This window comes from Plasmodium gonderi (genome assembly GCF_002157705.1).
Source record: "Plasmodium gonderi DNA, contig: Chr04, whole genome shotgun sequence".
NCBI lineage: Eukaryota > Apicomplexa > Aconoidasida > Haemosporida > Plasmodiidae > Plasmodium > Plasmodium gonderi.
This window is the reverse complement of record NW_021628928.1, coordinates 266,754-292,975: the sequence shown is the minus strand read 5'-3', so window position 1 is coordinate 292,975 and position 26,222 is coordinate 266,754. Positions and strand designations below refer to the sequence as shown.

Below are 26,222 nucleotides of genomic sequence, written 5' to 3'. Positions count from 1 at the left end.
GAAATAAAGAGGAAATAAAATGGAAATAAAACGGGGAAAAATGAAAAAAAAAAGGGGAAAAATTAAAAAAAAAAAGGGGAAAAATTAAAAAAAAAAAGGGAAAAAATGAAAAAAAAAAAAAAATTCACTTCATTATTAACATTTGCGTGATGTGTACATGCAGGAACGCATAAATTAAACACAAATTTTAGCGCAGACGAAAAAAGGGAACCGTTTATACACTCGTGTACAAGAGATTAAAAAAGAACTAGAACTATAACTAAGGCAAAAATCATAACTAAAACTAAAATCACAAGGCAAAAATCATAACCAAAACTAAAATCATAAGGCAAAAACAAAAGAGTGGTGACGCGGATAAACTATTAATGAAAATATATGGAGAAACAAAACGGAGGAAACATTTCTATTTATATTTTTATTGAACTTTGCCTACCTTCTTGACACTTCGAAAATGGGATAAAACTTTTCCCAGAATTATTTTCAGTTTTACGTGGGGATGAGGATTAATAGTAAAAGGCTCTATTCCACACATGCGTGGCAATACGTACGAACCAACACATGAATATAAAAATTCAGTATGTGGAACACTACATATATTATGCAAGTTACCTTTGCACACATTTTTCCACTATCTTAAAGTGACAAATAGATATATCAAATGACATTTATATGCATATACATTTCTGCTAAGAATATCATCAAATCACTTTCTTTTTAAAGTACAAATACCTCCCTTCCCCCTTAGCATACAGATGAGCAATACGCTGTTTAACTAAAATGTCATAAATTTTTCTTTTTCTTTTTTTTCTTGTTTTTTTTATTATGTACAAAGCGATTCCATCTTTTTTTTCGCAAACGGTGTATATATTATATAGAAAAGAACACAAAGAAAAAATAGTTCATTCGCATATCTAAGTATGAAACGTTCTGAACGTTTAAATAGTTTTCTCTACTTAGTGGGGTATTACAAATAAAGGACAATATGAAAACAGTGGAAAAGTTTACACTTTCATTTCTCATTTCAACTAAGCTATATATTAAGGACATTTTCATTGATAATTTGTGCTATAAATTTTTGCTGTCTTTTTTTTTTTTTTTTTTTTTTTTTTTCGGTTTTAAGAAAAATATATATTATTCCACTAATTACGTTACTGAAGAATGGTTGCTGTTGCATTCAAAACTGTATTCTTCTTTTGGCTAGCTAAAAAAAATATATATATATATATATTTTACTTTAAAAAATATGAACAATTCAGGAAACTTAAAAAAAAAAAAAAAAAAAAAATAGCTATTTTACTCAAAAATGTGTGCAATAGTCCTAACAACATGAAAAAAAAAAAAATAATAAAATAAATAAAGAGGGAAAAAATAATCGAACGTAAGAATAAAACTAATACATACATTAACTGTAACCACATTAACCGAATGTGAAACAATTTTCTGCATTTGTTTCTCTTCGTTATGATTAGATTTTCCCGAAGGAAGTACAATGTTATTAAACATTGAATGTAATATTTTTGACTTTCCCAATGTGGAACATTACTACCTTTTTTGAAATAGTCGTTACAAAGAATTGACCTTTTCTCCTTGTGCATTTAATGAAACATCCATTTTATATATATGAATGTGAGAAGCCATCAAAATGACACTTTAAATGTCATTGATGTGGCAGCAGTGTGTTGGTTGGTAGTTGTTCTTAAAAGGAAAGCTAATTATGCTTTTACCTTTTATTATCTTTTTTTTTTTTTTTTTTTTTTTTTTTTATAACGTATATTTACAATTAAGGAAACAGAAGTAGAGAAGTAGAAGTAGGAAACATTTCTCTGCGTCCTTTTATTTTATTTATATATTTTTTTCCTCTGAACATTGGATATATCATATTTGGCTACATTACACTGTGTTCATAATTTTTGTGCGTTTTTTTCTTCCCTTATCTTTGTGATCGTGAATCTCGAACACGCACAGTGGTAGCAATTGATTTTGTCTAACGCTATTTTGTTCTTGTTTTAACACATGTATTTTAACACATGTATTTTAACACATGTATTTTAACACATGTAATTTCACACATGTATTTTCACACATGTATTTTCACACATTTATTTTTTTCTTCTCTGTTTTTGCTTCCCGCTTTTGCCACCTCCCCTTTTCAGAACTACCCCGCTCTCACGCTTTCATGCAAATACGAATTTGTCCCACTTTTGACCTGATTTATTAACCAAATGACTGGGAGAAAAGCGAAAAAGCTGCGTTACCTGGATTCGAAGGGGATACTTTACTCTAACGGGATAACATACGAAGGAGGTGAGAAATACTTGAATGAACAGAACAAGGAAGATTATAGTTTTGTGAAAAATTATGGGGAATTGCAAATTTTGCTCAGAAAAGAAGAACAACAATATGAATTTCTAAAAAATCAGCTGAACTTGCTGCAAAAACAGAGGGACTTATTGCAGTGGCATATTTGCAACAATGTTAAAAAGCTAAGTATGAAGAGAAGCGAAAATAAATTCAAAGAACAATGTAAATGTAAATTGGAAGAAAAGTTGAAGCTATTCAAAGATAAAACAAAAATTCATAAGTTTGAACATGACACACTGGAAGAAGACGTTAATAAAATGGAACAACAACTGGATTATAAAATAAAACATAAGGCCAATGTAGAAACGAAATTTAACAAATGGATGGATAAGAAAAATGAATATTTAAAAGACTTAACCTACGAAAGGAGGAACGCATTTAGGGAGAGGAACAACAGACAAAACCAACTGAAAAAATTATTACTAGTAGTGAAGCAGGAGGAAAACAAGAACTACAATATGGACTACCTCAAGAAGTGTGAAATTAACCTAATGAATGAATTAAGTAATCACAAGAATTATAAGAAGTTTGACACAAGCCTGGCTATAACTCCAGGATTGCTTTAACTGTTGGGGGAAAAAACTGTTTTTTTTCATGTATAAATATATTCACACACCGTTTTATTATGCATATGTGTGTGCACGTATTACCATTATAAAAAAAAAAAAAAAAAAAACTTAGTGAACATGGAAAGACAGAGGTACCTTTTCCTTGCAGAAAGCCCCCACCACATCGAGTCCAAAAGGAAACCTTTACCTTTGTTACTGTTGCTACTATTGATATTATCTTTTATTATTACCATTGTTATTATTTGCTATTCATCCTTATTATTTGCTATGCATCCCTATTATTTGCTATTCATCCTTATCATTTGCTATGCATCCCTATTATTTGCTATGCATCCCTATTATTTGCTATGCATCCCTATTATTTGCTATGCATCCCTATTATTTGCTATGCATCCCTATTATTTTCTTTTCTTTTCTCACTTTTTATTTTATGAATGCCCCTGCTGAATAGCTAGCTTACTGATCAGTTAAATGGGTTCATAGGCTTTATCCGCCTAACTGGTTGCCTGACTAACTAATTCTATGTGTGACAAATTGTTTGTTCATTTTTAAAAGGTCAACATCTGCGCGAAAGTGTGATACCACTGCAAATGGGGAAAAATGAAAGAAATTATGTCTTTTTTGTCTTTTTTATCTTTTCTTCCATGAATTTGCATTCGTGCTTGTAGAGCATACACAGATTAGCAATTTCTCTGAATGTTTTGTGTTATAACTTGAAGCCGTAGGTAAAATTTTTGCATCACTGTGGGATGGTCTATATAATGCAAATTGATTGACCTAATCTGTTTTAATTAAAAAATTTGTACGAATGAGATCGTTTTTTTTTTTTTTTTTTTTTTTTTTTTTTCACTCATTCACTCTTAAGTTGAACCACATTTTGGTTGCTAATTCTATGGAAGAGTTAAAAAAAAAAAAAAAAAAAAATAGAACTAAAAAAGAGGTGTAAATCCTCTGTGCAAAAAAAATATGTATAAATGTTTTAATCCAAATGAAATTTCATTATTTGAAGTTCATATGTATAAATATAGTTACAAACGGAGGGGAGCGTGGATCATGTTGAGATAACTATGACTCATTCAAAGTTTTGTCTTAATTTTTGCTTGTGTGTCAGATTTATATATATATATATATATATATATATATATATATATATATATATATATGCGTGTGTGTGTACACGTGTGGGAAGTCATGAAGAATGTTTCCAAACATAATCAAGTAAAACAAGAAACACAAATGAATACACAATTTTCAGTATGATTTATGGACCTAACACATATGTTCGCGTTTAAAATTTTTTTGCAGTTTAATTATATTTAAAATGATGTTTCACAAAAAAAATAAAAAAAAAAAAATAAAAAATAATAAAATAAATTCTCAGATAAGAAATCAAAAGGAGAGTACGTAACATGGTGGGATAGGGACAAAAATTGAAGAGAAGTTACCCATCGTATTTCTGCATATATTACAGAGAAAGAAACATAAATTTTTTTACTATTTGGACACGTCATCATGTTTCAATATGTTAAAAATTTTAGGTAAGGTAAAGACTACACCACTAGCATCTCCAATGAAAGCTGCATTAATATTTGGATGAACACATATATAGCTTATTGGGACATATGGCTCAAAGTGCTTTTGATACGTTCGTATATATGAAAAAGATAATCCTCCATCCATTTTTTTGGTTATGCTTGTTATGGAAATGGAACCATTATTACAACCACCAATGAGAGCAACTTTTTTATTTTCCCAATAATTTGAACGTTCTAACAGATACAAAGTAGACAATGAAGATGTTTTCGCTATTTGGTTCGTTGATACTTTTTTAATCTGCTTCAACAATTTCGTATCCCATATTGAAATGTAATTATTTCCTATTAGTAAAAATACGTCTTCTAACATTTTTGAATATTTTAAATCCATTATAGGTTTGTTTGAAATACACGTGTACAGGAGCAACTGGAAATCGTAGAGATCATATACTGCTACGTAACCACTACCGAATGCAACCCATAATTCATATTTATGTGTGACTGCTAGGATGGATGAAACGTAGCACTTGTTTCGCAGGTCCTCAGGAGTTCTCTTTCCATTTCTTCTTCTTCTCCCACTTCTGCTTCTTCTCCCATTTCTGCTTCTTCTCCCACTTCTGCTTCTTCTCCCACTTCTGCTTCTTCTCCCACTTCTGCTTCTTCTTTCGTCTTCATCACTGTCAATGGAGTTATAGTAATCATCAGAATCGCTCATATAATTACTGTCTGAGAATTCTATCGACTCTCCTTCTTCCTCATCTTTGCTGTAGGTGTCGTCTTCTTCATATGTGCATTCTTCCTCTTCCTCATCTTCTTCCCTCCCCCTCGAACGTCGCTGAGAACTTCTGCTTGTCATCTCTTCACCCTTATGCTTCGTCCATCTTGTGGATTTTTTATTTATTATTATTTTTTTTTTTTTCCGTTTAATAGTTAGCCGTGTGTTATGGGCTGAAGTTTCACTATGTACGCTACTGTCGAAACCGTTACTGTATTCGTCAGATGGATCATCTGATGCATCAGATAATCTATCACCACTTTTGATATCATCAAACAAATGATCTGGGTGTACAATAATTTTTATGAGATTTCCACTGGGAACTTCCCACACGAATATATATCCTTGCATATTCCCTGCAATAACCCAATGAATATAATTAGCAAAAGTAGACTTGACTGAGATTCCAGAAATTTGATATGATAGATCATTATCATCTTCCATATCATTAAAATTGTAATCATTATGATCTGCCTTGCCATTATAATTGTAATCATTATGATCTGCTTTGCCATTAAAATTGTAATCATTATGACCTCCCATGCCATTAAAATTGTAATCATTATGACCTCCCATGCCATTAAAATTGTAATCATTATGATCTAATATGTTAGCTTCATTCGGATTTGTTGTTCCATTATGAATATTTATAATATTATTTTTTATATGCATGTTCTTTATGGATTTTCTAACAGATGATGCAGATGATTTATTAAAATAATTCTTTAGACATTCTTTCGTATTTAATTTTAGTATGCATTCAAATTTACTGTTCTTATAAATTAGTACATACCCGTTTTGTAACCCTAGAATAATAACCTTCCCTATTCCTCCTATACTTCCATGAATTACACACGTGACTGTACATGGGTATAAACTTCTATGTTGAATTAGTTTTCCTCTGAGTGAATATTTTTCATATGCACATGGGGTTTGTACAATTAAATTAGTGGATTCATTTGAATTCTCTTTTTCTATACTTATGGCTAGTACAGGTCCTGGTTTATTTGGTTGATTTGGTATCCCACATCTTTTAGCTACATAAATGTAATTTGTCAATACCATAGATTTTATATTTGTTAATAAAAGAGAAAAACTCCACTTCTTCGGTTGCTCATATTCCTCACTTTTTTGAATTATCTTTATTAAGTTACTGCTGGTGGTGGTGCAGGCATATTTTTCAGATTTATTTGACACACTGTTTCTGCCCTTTGGCTTCTCCTCACTTGGTTTTTCTTCACTTTTCTTCTCCTCACTTGGTTTTTCTTCACTTTTCTTCTCCTCACTTGGTGCTTCTTCACTTTTCTTCTCCTCACTTGGTGCTTCTTCACTTTTCTTCTCCTCACTTGGTGCTTCTTCACTTTTCTTCTCCTCACTTGGTGCTTCTTCACTTTTCTTCTCCTCACTTGGTTTTTCTTCACACATCTTCCCCTCATTTGCTTTTTCTTCACTTTTCTTCCCCTCATTTTGATTCTGTTCATTTGATTCCATTTTCTGTTCATTCGCATGGTCTCCCTCGAGGTGGGGTAAACCATTGGATTCCTCACACTTAGCTCTTTCATCATGTTTTGTCATATTACCACGGCTCGTTTTACCTCCACTACCGTGGTCCTTTTTCCCCTGAGATTTTTTTTTTATTCCATTTTGATTTACATCAAAAGGGATTATATCTGCATCTTTACTCTTTTCATTAGAGGGCGTATGTGTCTTAATCCTACTACTCATGGTGTCGTCCCTCCTGGTAAGTTCCTTTTCGACATTAGAAGGTGGAGGTTTGTGTTGATATGATTGCATGCTGTTCCTTTTCACGTTCTTTGGGTTCAGAGGATCAGCTCCATTTTTGCTCTTACACTGTTTTAAAGAAACTCGAGATTGTCTTCGCTGCATCTTCTCCTTGTTTGAATTTTTTTCTATCTCCTTAATTATGTTCCCCTTTAGAATTATATTTTTCTCAGAGTTTTTGAAACCATTGGAAATATTTACATTTGTGTTTTCGATGTCCCTGGGATTGCTACCTTTAGGTGAATCGGATCTTCTCAAACGGCTGCCCGAATCAGAGGAGTGCTCTTCACTCATGTTCTGCTCTATACCACTTCGTCTGCCTCGTCCACCTCTTCCACTTTGTCTACCTCTTCCTTTTTTATGTATTTACTAAAACGGATGGATTGGGGATGGATCTCTCCCTTACGCAACTACATATGAATGCACACTTGTGTGGTTCGTGAAACAACAACAACAACGAGTAAATTATAGTAAAATAATCTTTGCTGTTGCGTGGCGAATGAAGTTGATGCCACACTAGACAGCTTGGATGTGAGAGATGATGGTTTTGTTGGTGATAAACTAAAAGGATGAGCAGTTAAGACTAAATAAAACAGCACCGAGGTGCAATGATGCACAATTGCAAATGGGAATGTGTGTTAATGCAGACACGTGCACAACGAAAAAGTGGAAAATGGGAAAATATGAAAAAATGATAAATAATAAAATGATAAATGATGAATGAAAAATGATGAATGAAAAATGATGAATGAAAAATGATGAATGAAAAATGATGAATGAAAAATGATGAATGAAAAATGATGAATGAAAAAATGAAAAAATGAAAAATAAAAAAACAAAGCAAAAGGCGTGGTAAAATGGGTGTTGTTCGTTTTAATGATGCTGTAGAAAAGAATTCGAAGTGTAATTATGTACATGCTATTTTTACGCAAAAAAAAAAAAAAAAATATATATATATATACATACATATATACATATATATATACATACATATACACATGCGTGTCGTACACGTAGGAGAAATAAATTAATGATGAAATGACTAACTAGACGAATATCAAAGTAACGGTAATAGATCAAAATTGAAACTAATGAAAACTTCGTTTAATTAAGAATGGCACTCTTCTTGACACCACTCCATGTTTACAAAAAATTTCAGACAGAAGTGAGTGTGGATGGGTTAGTATAATGGTGCAAAATTTTTTTAATTTGAGGGGAAAAGAATGGGAGATACAAACTTATGGATATGTGTACGATTTTTTTTTTTTTTTTTTTCTTTTTTAAATTATCAGTGGAAATGTTTATCAACCTTGTTATACCTGCACGATTATGTATCAGAAAAATATGAATTAATTTAAAATGAAAAAAAAAAAAAAAAAAAAAAGAAGAAATTTTTACAAATTCATTTCGAGGTTGCAAAAAATATAATTATGATGGAGTAGGAGATGGATATGTGCATTCTACAGGTTTCATTTATTTATCTTTTGTTCTGTACCTTTTCACAATTAAAGTTTTTTTTTTTTTTTTTTTTTTTTTTTTTTTTACCCTCCCAGCTTTATCAACTTGTTAGCACATTAATTTGGAATAAAAAAGTAAGACATAAAAATTTATCTTTTACATGTGAATGATTATAAATAAGTGAAAATGCATAAAATATACAAGTAAAGAGAAACATATGTACAAAAACTACAATGATATCACTGTCTATCAACTGTTGAATGGTAAATTGAGTGAAAGAGAATCTCTCAGTTGGTTAAACTTGTACATATACTCTCTCCTCCATGTAGATAACGTTTATGGTGTCTACAATTGTCGAATCTTGGTCTCTAAATAATTTATGCAAAAATAACGTACTTGCTTTAAGCACACGTGTATACATCCATACATATGTATGCATGTATGTATGTACCTATGTTTATACGTTTTTCATCACACCAACACAAATGTAATCTTCACATGTACAATTGAGGCGAAATGTAATATACACAAATAGGCTTTATAAACATTGGAATTTCATGGGTAGTGGGGTGCCTGGACATAGATATCACAAAAAATTAGACAACCATGTCTCTATATTCATTTTTTAAAATGTAAAAATAAGTGGTGGGGTGCGAAATAGATGATTAATGAAAATGTAGCAACACTACAACGAGGAAAAAAAAAAAAAAAAAAAAAAAAAACACTAAGCAATACTGACAGACGGTTGATAAGAATTTTAGTGAAATTTACACAGCCACACTTGTATGCATATGGATGAGCTTATGTAATATCGTCTACTTTCGCCTCTAGCAATTATAAAAAAAAAAAAAAAATAATAAATAATTGTACGTTTAATGCTACGTTCTTATTATTCATCCGAGATATACAACTAAATGCATGTGTATAAAATATGTAAACGTATGCACCTGTCCACCGTATATATATACATGCTTGTGCATTGGGGTTCACTTCATTTTTTGCCAAAACTTGCAGCTAGGGATCAATGGATTACATAAAAGCATGCACTATGTTGACCTGTACAATTCAGCTTTGTTCATATTATATACTTTTAAAACTTTAAAAAAAAAATTTCTTTGGGAGTGAAGTGTTCAGATGACACGCAAAAAAAAAAAAAAAAAAAAAAACACAAATTATTTAACGTATGTCACCGTTTGGAATAATACAACATCCTAAACAGAACAACATAGAATTATCATCAGAACGGAGAGATGAAAAAGTGCTAATCAGAAAATGGCGTGCTATTATGGGATGTGCACACTGCACGTTATGCATATGTATGTTTAACTGTATATATATGTATATACATATATGTGTATACATATATATATATATATATATATAGTATATAATATGGATAAATATTCATATATGTACATGCTGCAAGTAGTTACAATATTAGCTGTTGCAAAAGAAAAAAAAAAAAGAAAAAAAAAGAGAAAATTATGTGAATATTTCAAAAATTAGAAGGACCTGAATGAAAAGTTATTCTACGTTTTGTAAATTCGCACTTGCGTTCTCGTCACAATTTGCTCTTCTGCTGTTTTATCGATTTGTCGTTCTGCTACTCTGCTGGTCATCCGGTTTGTGAATTTTATTTTATTTTTTTATATTTTTTTTTATTTTTTATTTTTTTTTTTTCATTATGCACACATGCCCTATATGTTATTATTTACCTGTACGCGTTACGAACGTGCAGTTAATTCACTAGTGACATGAGCCACAAATAACAATAGCTAAAATCGTCTAAAGAGCCGGAAAATTTTTGAGTTCATAAAAAAGTAAAGCACAAAAGTGAGTGAAAATATAAAATAACAAAAAGATGAAAACAAAATGTGAAAAAAAGAGATACACAGAGGGAGATAAAAAATGGAAGGTAAGAAATGGGGAATAAAAAGTGGGAGATAAAAATTGGAGATAAAAATTGGGAGATAAAAATTGGAGATAAAAATTGGGAGATAAAAATTGGAGATAAAAATTGGGAGATAAAAATTGGGAGATAAAAATTGGGAGATAAAATATAGAGGACAAAAAATGGAAGATAATAAATACAGAATTAAATATAGAAACCTAAAAATAGGAAAATAACTTCCTCCCCTTCACAGAATTAGAAAATTCCCATACACATGGCTTTTTTGGAAAAAAAAAAAGAAAAAAAAAAAAAAAGAAACCCCTACCAGCATAAACAATAGTGAGGGTGATTTCTATCCCCTGTGTACCTATCACTCCTATCATTCCTATCATAACACTTGACTTGGAGTCGTAAAATTTTTTGAGAAACATAATAAATATAAAAGTTAAGGATATATATAATTTTATAATTCAAGAAAATTCTCTTCTTCGTTCCCTCCTTTCTTCCGCTACCCAATTAGTGAACACATTTGACTGATACATTATACATAAAAAAAAAAAAAAAAAAAAAAAAAAAAGGGAAATGGAAAAGAAGATCTTACAAAACGTTTATATAATTTAGCAGCAAAAATCATATTAAGAAAATATTGACAAGTACGCAAGGAGAATCCCTTGGAATTTTAAATAAATCAAAGTACAAAATAAAAAGAGTAACATGAATGAACAAAAGTCTAGCCGTAAGGAATTTACCACGAGTCTAGGGATGAAAAGGAAACGTGGCCACGCTGATGGGAGTAGTGGTCGTAGCATGAGGAGCACCAGTAGGAGAAGTCGAAGAAATAGGAGCAACAGAAGAAGTAGGAGCAGTAGAAGAAGTAGAAGCAGTAGAAGAAGTAGAAGCAGTAGAAGAAGTAGAAGCAGCAGAAGAAGTAGAAGCAGCAGAAGAAGTAGAAGCAGCAGTATCAGTCGAAGCAGCAGTATCAGTCGAAGCAGCAGAAGAAGTAGAAGCAGCAGTATCAGTCGAAGTAGTAGAAGGAGCCGAAGCCAAAGCAGCAGTAGCAACCGTAGAGGGAGAAACAAATTTTCCCATGGAGTCAACCAGGATTTGTACCCTGGGAAGGACCAAGGAAGGAACCCAGAAATGTGGAACCCTGTCATAGCGGAGTCGGGAGGAGTTAAAAAGTTTGTGCTTAACCAGAATAAGTCATTAATGGAAAGAACTAGTGAAGAGAATTATTACTCTAAGGAAAATAATTCTTTTGTAGGAGGGAAAAAGAAGGATCCGTATGAGGATGGAGTAAACAGTGGGATGTACAACTACCCCAGCAATTATCCCAACAACCAAGGGGATGCATATTGGCAGAATAAAACGCAATTTAGCAACTGGGGACATTTTTCAAATGATAAGACACAACTGACGCAACATGAGATGAACATTTATCAGAACAGCCATCAGAACGGCTATCCACATGCAGAAGAGTTGAACGTAAAAGATAAAAACGAATTAGAGGAATTACTACAACAATGTGAAGAATCAAGAAAAAATAGCAGAAATGTGTTAAACGATTGGATTTTAAAAAAGTGTACTAGTTTGCATAATAGTCAAGCTATATCAACTTATTTTTATAATAAAATATTAAAATGTGTAATATTTAAAAATAAGTTAAACTTAATTTGTACTTACAGTGAATTATTAAAAGGTCTTATGTTTAATGGGAGAAAAAAAGAGTTGGCCGATTTTAAAGTTTACATACATTCAATTATTCAAGATGGATACACTTGTGCATATTACAAAGATCACAGTTCGATAAATATACTTCTACAAATGGTGCATACATGGAAAGAGTTATTCATTACCAATTTTAACGAAAATAAAATGTTACTAAATATATTTCACAACGACAGTAGTAGTACAGCTACTTGGGGAGGAGGAAAAGTTTCCATCGATATGTATAATCGAATGATGACGGAAGAATCACACAATAACTTAGACAGAAGGGTAGGAAAACCTAATGTTGAGCACAATAATTGGGATAATTTCCCCCATAGATACTCTACAAATATTCAAGGTGGAAAACACGGAAATAGTGGTTACTTTAATAGTAGACAAATTCCACCACCACCACCTGCACTTCCTCCGCCTCCGCCACCTGTTCCTTCAAATGACTTTGTAAATTTTCAGAAACCATTCGATCGACATAAAAAAAAATATTTCTTATTGGACGAGAACAGGAAGAACTACTATAACCCTGCACCATGGGGAGCTGAAGATAACAAGAATAAAAACCCAGAAAATATTTCCGTTGGTTTTTTAGCAACTTTATTAAAATTTATTTCAAAAAAAGGGAAGAAGTTACAAATTCCTTTGGTTCCTTATACTCCCATTGAAATTTCATATACGTATCAAACACCACCATCTACAAATACGTCAGAAAAGTTAAATGAAAAAATAAACGATTTTTATGATGAGTTGGAAAATATTATGAATGATGAAAATGATGAAAGCAGTGACATTTCTGATTCTAGTGAAAGGATGAGGGCGTATGAAAATTATAAGGTGTTAAAAAGTTTGGACAAAAATAACAAGAAGAAAGTTTGCAGAGACGAGGAAGATAATGCACAAAGGGAAAACTGCCAAAGTGATGCTTTGCGAGATGAACAAAGAAAGAAAAAAAAATATAATAATAAAAGTAATAATAATAATAAAAGTAGTAATAGCAGTAATAATAAAAGTAATAATGACAATATGGATGATTATAACACTGCAGGGGAAGAGAGCGCAGGAAAAAATTATTCTAGTGACACAAACACGACCTTTTCTTCAGTGGAGCTTTTTGACAATTCAATGATTGATCTCTTAAATGACAGTGATGACAAATTCAAGAAAAACAAAAAAAGTAAAAACGTTAATTTTAGTCAAATAGCTATTGAAAATGCTCAAAATTGGAATGAAGAAAGCAATCCCATGACATCCAATTTTGATCTCTACGCAACTGGTATGCCAGACCCAGTGGAAAACGACGTGTTTGAAAAGTACAGGAGAAACAAAGCTTATGTCTATCATGAGGCCATTGCTCAAAAGTTTCACGAGGTAAAGAGCAAGGAACCTTGGCCAGCATGATATTCACCTCACCGTTCAGGTGCTCGTGTTGTGTGCGCTTGGTTGGTGACATGTGCCTGTTAAAATTCGACGGAAAAGCCAAATGAAAATAACTGGCAGGAAAAGTGTAGCGAAAATTTTGCCCTATTGCTCGTACGGGTTTTCCACGATGGCAGCATTTTTCGGCGCATTCATTAGTGCATATACATGTACGTATGCGTGCATGCATGTGTGCATGTATGTATGAATTTTTTTTTCTGAACGTGATAACGTGTGTAACCATCCCTTCATTATTGATTTGTCTTCTCTGAAAGTAACATGCACATATGACCATGTATATCCCCCTCTCCCCCCCCTCATTCTGTTTTCCATTTTTGGTGAAAATTTTTTTTTTTTTCAAGTCTACCTAAAAATTGAGGTTTCCTTAGCTAGGTGTCCAACCCTGGAAGCGTATTTACCTGAACAGTTCATATATTTTTTTATGAGAAAAATTTGGGTCTAACACAAGTTAATGGAAAAAAAAAAAAAAAAAAAAAAAATAAAATAATAAAATTTAAGACAAATAAAAGAGAAATATGTATCACTTAGGGGATAATTTTATGTTTTAAAAAATAGGAATAAAAAAAGGATAACGAAAAGGGAAAACTTTCGTATAATATATTTTAAACTAAATAAGAAAAAATATGAGGATTTTTTTTTTTTTTTTTTTTTTTTTTTTTTTTTTTTTTCAAATAACATTATATAATCCCCTTTTAAAAAAAAAAAAAAAAAATAGTTGTCATATGAAACATATACACAAAAAGAATAGGAGAATAAGATGTGTTTCTTCATATATTCATATAAAAACAGTCTTATATTATGATAACTCATGAGCTAAGGTATTGAGAGTGGTTGAAAAATTCACTGAAGACATAAGAATGTTGTAATTGTACAAAATGTCATCAAACAAATGAGTTAAAAACATTAACAAGAGATAATTTTTCACAATATTTACAAAAAAAAAAGCAGCTGTTGCACCATTATTCAAAAGAAATAGAATAAACTCCGATTGGTTACTTAGCTTGTTCCATACGCTCTGTGCATTCTGAGCAAATTCTTTTTGGCTAATGTTATTTTTTACAAAATAAGTATAAATATCAATTAGAGAAAGGAATATGTTGTAAAAAAATGAAAGGAAAAGAAAAAAATATTTTGAGTTAATAAAAATTTGGAGTTTCTTTACCTTTCTTTTTGGTCGTATTTTCATTGGCATCGGGTCATAATTACAATATTTGAATTTTAAAATGCTTACAAATACTGCAATAATTATTAATGTTGCAAACTGGATGAGTTTGCTTATGGATAACTTGAACTGGGAGGGAGATCCTAGTGGGGCAGCGTTCTCCTTGCTATTTCCAGCGTCCATTCTGTAACTGTTACTTTCACTTTGGTCATTATTTTTATCGTCTACACTGCTGCAGTCATCTATATCGTTATTATTATCGTTATCTATCGCACGCTTATTTATTCGCTTTTTTTTTGTTCGATTTTTTGCCTCATTTTTTTGGCCATCTTCAGGAGAAATTTCCTCCTGCGTCTTCTTATCGTCCGGGCTATTCTTGTCCTCTTTCGTGTCCTCTTTCTTGTCCTCTTTCTTGTCCTCTTTCTTGTCCTCTTTCTTTTCCTTCTCCCCTTCCTTCTCCGTTTCCCTATCTCTGTCATTCACATTATAGCTTGAAGTATCAACCTTTTCGTCTGAATTGTGAGACATGGTTTGATCCAGATAAGAGGTCTTTTCCTTCTCTATATTGGTTGCGCTAGGCACTGTGGGGGATTGCACTACTAGCATTCTGCCCACTCCACTTTGGTCTAACTTAGAAGTAGCATTTTGCATGTTGGTGATTTGTTCCTTTGTGCTTTCTCCACTAAGTTCTTTTATCTCGTTTCTGTCATTTGGTTTTTCTTTCAAAACATTCGTTTCCTTCTTACTCTCCTTTTCATTTTCTATATCCCCCACTTCTGATTTCCCAAGAAGAAGATTCATCCGAGCTTCATTTTTTTTAAGTAATCTGTTTCTTCTCTTGAGTGCATTTTTATCCATTTTTTTGAGAAAAATAATTTGGATCGATTGGGGTCGATGGGGGATAATGTATAAACGCAAGCATGTATCTGTAACACTGGTTCTAACAATTAAGTTTTCAAAAAAAAATAAAAAAAAAAAAAATAAAATAAAAGGCTGTGGAAGGGAGATTAACTAAAAAAATGGTGAAATCATTTCGTTATGTTTGTAGGTTTCATCTGTGTAGTTAGTGCAACATGGGTAGGGGAATTCATAAATACATAAGTATATATGTACATATATACACAAATATATACATATATTTATATTTATTTATCTGCTTTGCTTGTGCTTTGATACAAATGTCCACAGTTCCACTAACCAAACTGTGGTGCAGTCGTATGCATGCATGTGTTCATTTCGCCCCATATAAAAAAATACAAATTCCTAGTTATTGAAAAAGTATAGTGGTGAAGAAAAGCCAAGTCTCTTCTTCCCTTTCACTATTTAAGCGTTTACACTTTCATATGCAACCTCCTCAAAATGTATGCACATATTTGTATTGGTACGTATATATATATATATATATATATATATATATGAACACCCGTGGTTCAATTTTGACTCAGTTCTGAATATGCCTACAAATCAGTTGCTCCATAGGGTATCTCGATCGGTACAGCGTTTGCACTGATTCTTCAGTTTTTTCGTTAAAGAGAGTTTGCAGTATGGACTTGCCTTTGTGTATATGGTGTACTTTGATTGTGCAAAAATTTGTCATCATATTTATCAACGCTTTTTCTTCACATTTATCAACGCTTTTTCTTCACATTTATCAATGCTTTTTCTTCACATTTATCAATGCTTTTTCTTCACATTTATCAATGCTTTTTCTTCACATTTATCAATGCTTTTTCTTCACATTTATCAATGCTTTTTCTTCACGTTCATCTCTACTTTTTCTTCACATTCATCTCTACTTTTTCTTCACTTTTATTTTATCGCTACTTTTTCATCACATTTATCTTTAAATTTTACTACTGCGAATTTTTGTTTTTTCTATTATTTTTTTGGGGTTCATGGTTGAAACATAACTTTCTGGGGGAATGGAGAGGGAGAGGAAATATGATGGTGCATCAATCCCACTACCTTCGTTTTGAATTGCTTTTTTTTGTGACTTTACGTGTTCATAATATATGTATATATATAAACGTTATATGCCAAGAAGGAAATTTAGTTGGAGAATATATTGAACTTCATTTGTTCGTTCGTTTATTCATTCATCGTTTTTTTTTTTTTTTTTTTTTTTTTTTTTTTTTTTTTACGTTTCCGTTTGTTCATATTAGTATGACCGTAGGTCGACCATGTTCATAAGTTTTTTCCTTTTTTTTTTTTTTTTTTACTGACACATTTCCGATGGTTCCTCATGTTATATTTATGCAGTTTTACCTTCATGTTTTGCATAAGAATAGGAGTATAAATATATTATCACATATGTGGAAACAGAATTACTCCTTTTTGAGGCATTACTAACTCGAACATGTATTTATGTTTCGTACATACATGACATCCCAACCTCATCATGCGTTAGCTTAATTTCTCTAAAAAAAAAAAAAAATAATAAAAAATAAAAAAAGATAGCTTAGATAGATAGAGTGCATGAGAGAGAGAAACATTTGCATACAGCGGAGAATAAAATTTCTTAGCATTTCTCATCACGTCAGGGAAGGGGAAAGGTTGTTACAACTCCTCATTCTGACGAATGAAAAACAGGGCCTATAAAATCATATATACTTTCTTAACCTGCCCATTTGAGGTGTTGTTAAGAAACAAAATAAAAAGTTTTACCTCATGTAATACATCATGAGATCAAAAGCATCCCACGTGTGGCTTGTTAAATATTCCAGATGTGGGAAATGTATTCAACACGTGTAGGGAAGAGCATATACATACATGACTAAAACATCCGTACATATATATATATATATATATATATATATATATGCTTATGCATATATGCTTGAGTATACAGCCATTGCTAGGTCTCTGCCGTAGCTGACGTTGCCCATTTGTGCATATTTTTACATCCCCTCCATATTTTTTGGAATGTCACATGCCTCTGACCAACCTTGACATAGATAAAAGAGAAAAGAAACACGAATTATTTACAAAAAAAAAGGAAGAGATAGCAAAAAGAACAACTCTCACAATAAAGGCGTGCTTAACATATTAACACGTATGCGCACAGATATACGTACATATATGAGTAAGAATATTGGCTTGAGGGGGAGGAGTAAGAAAATAACACACACGGTACTAACGGGAGATTCAAACGCATAAATACATTTTAAAATTAATACAAAATGGAGACTTGTATTATACCCCATGAGAACTGAGAAAAGAAACCTTTGATGATATACAAAATTACATAGCATGCATATGAAAAAGGAATATTACATTAAAAAAAATATCCAGAACTTAAACGAATATCAGTGCCCTTAATTTTTTTTTTTTTTTTTTTTTTTTTGTATCTGTCCAAAATTTTCTGTGCCGATTATATCTATTTTTCTCACTTCTTACGTCGTCCATAACGAATTGTACATTTTGTCATAGAACAAAGTATAGAAAGCTGTAAGAAATTGTTTTAATTTTTTTTTTTTTTTTTTCCTTTTTTTTGGAATAATTAAAAACATGGCTGTAAAGATTGAACAATCTTATTTTTCGAATGAGTTTAATAAATCAGGTAATGCTACATTCATTTGTCGTCTTCTTCCCACATGTGACTTTTTTACATGTTGCAGTTGTTTCTGCAGTTTTTTTATAGCTATTTGCTTCTTCTGTTGCTTCTTCTGTTGCTTCTTCTGTTGCTTCTTCCTTTGCTTCTTCTGTTGCTTCTTCTGTTGCTGCTTCTGTTGCTGCTTCTGTCTCGGTCGCGTACACCCCTATTAAGCTGAGACGGAGATGATTTCGTCACCTGGGTAGAAGAGATAGAAGTTGGCTAAGAAGTTAACCCTACGTGTAATGCACTTTTTATGAACACACATTAACTACTTTCCCTAAATGCAGGTGAGAATCAGGAGGAGGTTCAGGAAACAGATGAAGAAATCACAGAAGAAGACAGTTGGGTAGTGATCGGGTCGTTCTTTGGAAGTCATGGATTGGTGAATCAGCAAATTGAAAGTTATAACGATTTTATAGAATACAGGATGCAAGAAATAATTGATGAACATCCACAGATAGAAATAAAACCACAACCACAATACAGATCAGATAGGGATGATAATAAGAATGTTATGTACGCTTTGAAATTCGGACAGTTGTCATTAGATAGACCTTTTTATGATGAAAAAAATTTAAGTAATAAGAACTTATGGCCACAAGAAGCAAGATTGAGAAATTTAACTTACTCATCTGCTATATATATAGATATTGAACAAAGTACATACATTGTGGATGAAGTTACAAGAAAACAAACTTTGAAAGAGAAATTCCTCTATGAACGTATAAATTTAGGAAGAATACCATTAATGTTGAAATCTATGTTTTGTTGGACTAAGGGATTGCCAGAGAACGAAATTGCAGACATGGGTGAATGTGCACTTGATCAAGGAGGTTATTTCATTGTTAATGGAGGTGAGAAGGTGCTTGTAGCACAGGAAAGAATGGCTCATAATTTTATTTATGTATTTAAAAAAAAACAGCCATCTAAATTTGGGTGGGTAGCTGAAATAAGATCCCAGATGGAAAAGTCTCAAGCCACATCAGCTTTTTCTGTAAAGATGAAGACAAAAGCTGGTTTTAGAGGTTCTGGAAGTACAGGTTCTGTCCGATCAGGTGGACAGCTAGTTGCTACCTTGCCATATATAAGAACCGAAATATCTGTTGGAATTCTTTTCAGAGCATTGGGGTGCACATCGGATAGGGATATTTTGCAAAGAATAGTGTACGATTTTAATGACAAAATGATGATTAATACATTAAGGGAGACTTTAGAAGAGTGCATAGATTATCCAACACAAGAAGTTTGTCTGGATTTTATTGGAAAAAGAGGACCAACCGTAGGTGCATCTAGGGAGAAAAGGATTTTATATGCAAAGGAATTGTTGCGTAAGGAAGTTTTACCACATATGGGAACAAGTCCAGGAGTGGAAAGTAAAAAATCATATTTTATTGGATATATGATAAATAGATTATTATTAGCTGAATTAGGTAGAATTAAAGAAGATGATCGGGATCATTTTGGGAAGAAAAGGCTAGATATTGCAGGTCCATTAATGGCTAGTAGTTTTTCAACTTATTTTAGAAAAATGGCCAAAGATGTAAGAAGAGTCTTGCAAAGGCAAATTGATAATAACAAACCATTTGATGTTGCAGGTGCAGTTAGGAGCTGTTCACAGATTACACAAGGAATGCAATATCAACTAGCTACAGGTAATTGGGGTAAAGATAAAGATGGAAAAGTTATAAGAACAGGTGTTGCACAGGTTCTTAATCGATTGACGTATTCGTCTTGCTTATCACATCTGAGGAGATTGAATACACCATTAGGTAGAGAAGGAAAAATGGCCAAACCAAGACAATTGCATAATACACATTGGGGAATGATCTGCCCTTTTGAAACTCCAGAAGGACAATCAGTTGGACTTGTAAAGAATTTGTCACTTATGTGTGACATAAGTGTTGGTACATCTACTAACAATATTTATGAATTTCTTCTAGAATGGGGTTTGGAATCATTGGATGAAGTTCCACCTCAATTAATGAAAGAAAAAGTGAAATTATTTCTAAATGGAAAATGGGTTGGATGTTTTAACCAAATTGATAATTTAATTGAAACTTTATACGAATTGCGAAGAAGATGTGATATATCACCAGAAGCTTCCATAGTAAGAGATGTGAACAGTAAGGAAATAAAAATATTTACAGACTCAGGAAGAGCTATGAGACCTTTATATGTTGTGAAAAATGTGAAAGGAGAAAATAAATTAAAACTAACAAAAGAACATGTAAATAATTTGAAAGCTCATCCAGAGACATATAATTGGGATTATCTCATACAAGAAGGAATTATAGAATATATAGATTGTGAAGAAGAAGAGACAACTATGATAAGTATGTTTATTGATGATTTAAAAACAGGAACAGGTTATTATAATAACTACACTCATTGTGAAATTCATCCTTCTCTAATATTAGGTGTCTGTGCATCTATCATTCCATTTAGTGATCATAATCAAAGTCCACGTAATACTTACCAGAGTGCTATGGGAAAACAAGCTATGGGTATTTATGTTACAAACTTTAACATTCGATTAGATACACTAGCTCATTTGCTGTACTATCCACAGAGGCCCCTAGTTTGTACAAAGGTAATGGAATATTTACGCTTTCGTGAGTTACCAGCTGGTATAAATGCCATTGTTGCAATTATGTGTTACACAGGATATAATCAAGAAGATAGTCTTATAATGAATCAGTCTTCTATTGATAGAGGTCTCTTTAGAAGTGTATTTTATCGTACATACACAAGTGAAGAAAAACAACAAGGAAGTTTAATTATTGAATCTTTTGAAAAGCCATCTATGAAATTTGTTAAAAATTTGAAAAGAGGTGATTATACTAAACTTGATGCAGATGGATTGATTGCTCCTGGTATAAGAGTCTTAGGAGATGATATAATTATTGGGAAAGTATCTCCAAATATTGAAGATGAGGATGATATAATAATACAAAGAAAAGTTCCAAATGTTCAGACCAACATGATGATGGGATACAACAACACCAATGGTGTTGCATCCTCTACATCAAATGAATTTATCTCAGGAAAAGATTCATCAGCAAGTAGTATGATCAATGGATCTGTTGGTAGTGTTTATGAAGGTCCATTTTCCCCCTATGCATCTTCCACAATAAATGCAGGAAATGTATTAGATACTATACCAGATTCTCCTATGAGTGATAAATATTGTAGTGGATCTGTCAGCCCATCTGTTTCCCCTGAAAGTATTGCATCACCTACTCCAAGTAGTACAACCATTTATAGAACTGGAAATACTTTATCTAGTTTGAATAGCCCTAAATATGGATCCACAATAGTCACGAATTCTACAAAAGATGACACTGAGGCTCCTACACTAACTATTAGTACATCAAGTGTACTAAAACAATATAAAAAAGATTGTTCTTTAGGTTTAAGAGAAAATGAAAATGGTGTTATAGATACAGTTATGTTATCTTCCAATAGTAGAGGTAATAAATTTGCAAAAGTGAAAGTGCGTTCTGTACGTATTCCTCAAATTGGTGATAAATTTGCAAGTAGACATGGTCAAAAAGGAACAATTGGAATTACATACAGAACAGAAGATATGCCATTCAGTTCAGATGGAACTTTTCCTGATATTATTATGAACCCACATGCAGTTCCTTCTCGTATGACTATTGGACATTTGGTTGAATGTCTAGCTGGAAAAGTAGCTGCGATTGAAGGAGCAGAAGGAGATGCAACACCATTTTCAAAAATTACTGTTCAAGAAATTTCTCAAAGATTACATAATTTAGGATATGAAAAATATGGTAATGATATTTTGTATAATGGTCATAATGGGAAAATGTTAAAATCAAAAATATTTATAGGGCCAACATATTATCAAAGATTAAAACATATGGTGGAAGACAAAATACATGCAAGAAGTAGAGGTCCATTAACTATGATTACGCGACAACCAACAGAAGGAAGATCAAGGGATGGGGGTCTTAGATTTGGAGAAATGGAAAGAGATTGTATGATTTCTCACGGTTCTGCAAAAATGCTAAAAGAGCGATTATTCGAGGAGAGTGATGCATATCGTGTACACGTCTGTGACAACTGTGGTTTATGTTGTATAGCAGATATTAACAAGAATGCTTATGAATGTACCGTTTGTAATAGTAAGACTAACATTTCACAGATATACATTCCATATGCCTGTAAACTGCTCTTTCAGGAGCTCATGACAATGGCCATATATCCTAAGCTTGTGTTGGAAGATATGTAAGAATTATAAGTTGCATGTGGAACCTACCTTTGCAGCTGGGTCTGTGTCGTAAAAAAAAAAAAAAAAAGAAAAAAAAAAAGAATCTCCCAGATGAGAGGAAGCATTAGAAGAAGCATTAGCAGAAATATTAGCAGCATCTAATTGGTGCCTTTTATGGAATATCTCCAACCTTCGGGTCTTGCACATCCCATGAGGGTAAGACACCCCATTCGTGCTTCCATCTCAAGTCTCGCATTTTGTTCAGTTTCTTATCAGTGGTAGCGGCTGCAGTACCATGTTCACCCCGTTTTTTCCTTTCCGTTCCTTTTTTCTTTTTTTGTACCATATTTATAAAGTGCACTGTTTGATGAACATTTTTATGTGTTCCCTTTTTTTATTTTTTGGACTATGCTCGACAAGATGAGAAACATGTAGCAAAAGAATCACACACACACATATATATATATATATATATATATAATTACACACACCTGCTTCATGCGTGTAAGCCAATCCTGCATATGTTCAGTTCTATTTTAAAAAAAAAAAAAATAAAATTCGATCAATTCGATCAATTCGATCAATTCGATCAGTTGTTGAGCTGGTTCGTGTTGATATCCCATAAATGTGCAGTTAAAAAAGTGTTTGTGGAGTTGCAGATTGGGTAAGTGATCCCCACACCACACCTCTGTCAAATAGGGTTGACGTACAAATTCAACGTGGCCAATATCATGGAATTGTTGTGCAATTGCCAACACCATCAGAGAATCAACTCATCGAGTGGTATCTTCATGTCTCTAGAAATGTTACGAATCGTTTCTTCTGGTACTTGAATAACCAACTTAGTGTAAGGATCTAAGGACTCGTACGATGCATTGTTGGAAGCATCTGAAAAAATGTTACTTCCAATGGAGGAGAAATTGTTTGTTGAGTTGAGTAAAGCACTTCCACAATATCCACTCCATTGCACACCATTCATTAAGCTGTTTCTAACTAGACAAGATAAACTATTGGTAGAGGAGAAGGTGATGAACCCAAGTTGTATAAGAGTATTTATTTGCTGACATATAAGACTATTCAATGTTAATTGTTCATCAAAAAAGCATACGAGTAAACAATCTGTTAAGCATAACCATCTGATGAAGGTAAAATTTTTTGGAATCGCCTGACCAATTAAGGTTAGAATGGATTCATTTTTCCCTTTTGCTTTTCTCTTTTTAGGCATGGTAAATGCACCACCTTTAACAGTAGCATTGAAAAAACGTTTGTCTGTTACAGGGACATTTCTTGAAGCTAGGTATGCACCAATTAATAAAATTTTCGAATAGAAGGATAGGTCAATTTTATTTTTTAAATTATTTTCATTTAAAAAAACAGAATCGATTAGTTCAAATGTAAAATGGCTAGAATGATTATATGTAGCAACACGAATATGTGTATCTATATTTCTTTGTAAAGCGTTCATATTTTCAACAATGGGTTCTAATGTTCCTTCTATAATTGGCTTGATGAAAAGAGGCCACATATGGGCACATACAAAAAGTAATTCATGAAAATCACTCTTGTAATCTTTATAAGATACATTAATTATGTAGTCTACATATCTACACCAAATATCATAAATAACTTCATTTTCTAAAATTACTTCATTTCTTTTTATAAGAAACTCTGTTTTGTTTTCTTTCATACAGTAAATTTTCAAATCCTTATCATTGTATGTTAGGAGTGATTCAAAGCACATGTTACTATATAATCGATACAAAATATTTTTACACATATCAGATGTGTAAGAATCAAACCAGACAGTTGGTGGTTGAGGTAATCCATCAAATATTTCATCAGGTAAAGGGGATCTATTAATTAAAATAATGCTGAGACCTCTAGTTGTTTTGTTTGCTTTTGTCAAATCATTGTATGGTCCTCTAATATATTCATGTATTCTAGTCAAAGCGTAAAATAAATCTGGATGGGTTCTAACTAGATACCTTACATTGTCTAGTATGAACACAACGGATCTGTCATAAAACTTATCTTTATAGAATTGCTTATTCGTGTATGCTTTTGTTTCTTCTTCTTCTTCTTCCTCCTCTCTCGTTTTGCAAGTATCATCAGTACTATTACTGTAATGCTTATGCTGATTCTGTTTCTTCTTGTTTTTCTTTGGTGGTGTTTTATTGTCAACCTCCTTTCCATCTTCGGGTCTAAAGGAAAGAAGTTTATGCAATACACTGAAAAATACATCTGTATTGGTTACATGATTCGGTACAAGCTTTGTGGGATCATATAAATAATTGGTAATACCATTAACTTTTTTATATTCATTAAACTCGTTAAGTAGATTAATACTTAATTCTTTTAGTATAGTGTGATATATAACATTTTTTGCTGATCTCCCAGATTGGTAAACAGCCATTAAACAATTTACATATGCAAATGGCACATTCATAAATTTTATATAACTTTTCACAACTTTTGTTTTCCCCATGCCTGGAAGACCTAATACTTGAATCACAGAAATGGGATCTCTTAAATCTCCTAACAGGTTTGTTAATCGATGCAATTGTGCTTCTCTTTCAAATCCACATGTCTTCAGACAGGTGATATATGCTTGTAGGATATCATGTGGTATTGCTGGGATTAGTTCCATGAAATATTCTTCATCTATCATTTCATTTAATTCTTCATCGTGCAGATACTTTTGTGATTCATACGGTTCGACTGACTTGACTAACTCTCGTGATATATTTGACATCTGTTCATTTTCGATTGCATCTTCTTCTCCCTCATCAGAAGCTATTTCCTCTGCGTACTCATCATTTGTTTCCTCATCTGATTCATGTACATCTTCTTTGCAATATATTTCATCTACCGGTTCACAATTCTTTTCATTTTTTTCCAGCCCTGTAATGTTCATTTGGATTCGTCTATTATTCTCTGTCTTCCCCATGCTGGAATCATTTCCATGATCCACTTCTTCTCTTTGATTTGTCCTCCCTTTGTAGCTGTTCCCCTTGGAGGCACATTCAGAATCGGTATCATTGCAGGTGTTACTAGGAGTATTACTAGGGCCATTACCAGATGATTTAATAGATGCATCTCTATGAGCACCGCTAGACACATCGGTCCTGACATGCCTCTTACTCTTCATGGAATCAGCCTCGTCCTTGTCCTCCAAGTTTCCTGAACAGAATCTCCTTTTCTTCTGGGGAAAACTGAACCCATAAATACATTCCTGTGCAGTTTCATTGCAATCATCAGAGTTTATGTCACTTCCATTATTCGTTAGCTTATGCATTTCGTCCCAAGCATGTATGGCTCAATGAAAAGAAGTTGAATAACAAAATGGGGACTGTTCTATCTCTCTCTCTCACCTCGCCTCATACATGCACATAAGGATGAACACACAAGAATATATGCACTTATACCGTGTATACACACTGGGACACATACACACAATTTATGGAAAATGGGTAGGGGAAAAAAAAAAAAATTATTATTATTAAAAATAACAAAAACGCAAAAGTACAAAAAAAATGTTCTCATGAATATGTTAAAGAATATAAACCAAATAAAAGGGCAAATCTAAAGTTGAAAAAAAAAACATAATAAAATAATGTCATACTCATCATAAACAACACACTGTGTGTGCTTGTAAATGCATTTGCATTCGTTAGATATAAATACACGGACAGTACAAACTA

The 26,222-nt window shown here is 32.4% G+C and overlaps 6 protein-coding genes across 6 annotated transcripts; 3 read left to right on the top strand and 3 right to left on the bottom strand.

Annotated features, from left to right (window-relative positions):
* Positions 1–2,222: 2,222 nt before the first annotated feature.
* Positions 2,223–2,927, top strand: PGO_040570 (hypothetical protein, conserved; the record flags this gene model as incomplete). Its single annotated transcript, XM_028686245.1, has 1 exon — positions 2,223–2,927. The coding sequence occupies one exon, from the start codon at positions 2,223–2,225 to the stop codon at positions 2,925–2,927; it is 705 nt and encodes a 234-aa protein (XP_028542046.1).
* A 1,497-nt stretch (positions 2,928–4,424) lies between these two features.
* Positions 4,425–7,316, bottom strand: PGO_040560 (hypothetical protein, conserved; the record flags this gene model as incomplete). Its single annotated transcript, XM_028686244.1, has 1 exon — positions 4,425–7,316. One exon carries the CDS (start codon positions 7,314–7,316, stop codon positions 4,425–4,427), a length of 2,892 nt encoding a protein of 963 aa, XP_028542045.1.
* Positions 7,317–11,085: 3,769 nt separating this feature from the next.
* PGO_040550 (hypothetical protein, conserved) lies at positions 11,086–13,491 on the top strand (the record flags this gene model as incomplete). The annotated part of the gene is made up of 1 exon (XM_028686243.1): positions 11,086–13,491. One exon carries the CDS (start codon positions 11,086–11,088, stop codon positions 13,489–13,491), a length of 2,406 nt encoding a protein of 801 aa, XP_028542044.1.
* Positions 13,492–14,326: 835 nt separating this feature from the next.
* PGO_040540 (hypothetical protein, conserved) lies at positions 14,327–15,550 on the bottom strand (the record flags this gene model as incomplete). Its single annotated transcript, XM_028686242.1, has 1 exon — positions 14,327–15,550. One exon carries the CDS (start codon positions 15,548–15,550, stop codon positions 14,327–14,329), a length of 1,224 nt encoding a protein of 407 aa, XP_028542043.1.
* A 2,649-nt stretch (positions 15,551–18,199) lies between these two features.
* Positions 18,200–22,542, top strand: PGO_040530 (DNA-directed RNA polymerase II 135 kDa polypeptide; the record flags this gene model as incomplete). Its single annotated transcript, XM_028686241.1, has 2 exons — positions 18,200–18,251; positions 18,575–22,542. The coding sequence occupies 2 exons, from the start codon at positions 18,200–18,202 to the stop codon at positions 22,540–22,542; spliced, it is 4,020 nt and encodes a 1,339-aa protein (XP_028542042.1).
* Positions 22,543–23,281: 739 nt separating this feature from the next.
* On the bottom strand, positions 23,282–25,816 carry PGO_040520 (origin recognition complex subunit 5; the record flags this gene model as incomplete). The annotated part of the gene is made up of 1 exon (XM_028686240.1): positions 23,282–25,816. The coding sequence occupies one exon, from the start codon at positions 25,814–25,816 to the stop codon at positions 23,282–23,284; it is 2,535 nt and encodes an 844-aa protein (XP_028542041.1).
* Between the last annotated feature and the right edge of the window lie 406 nt (positions 25,817–26,222).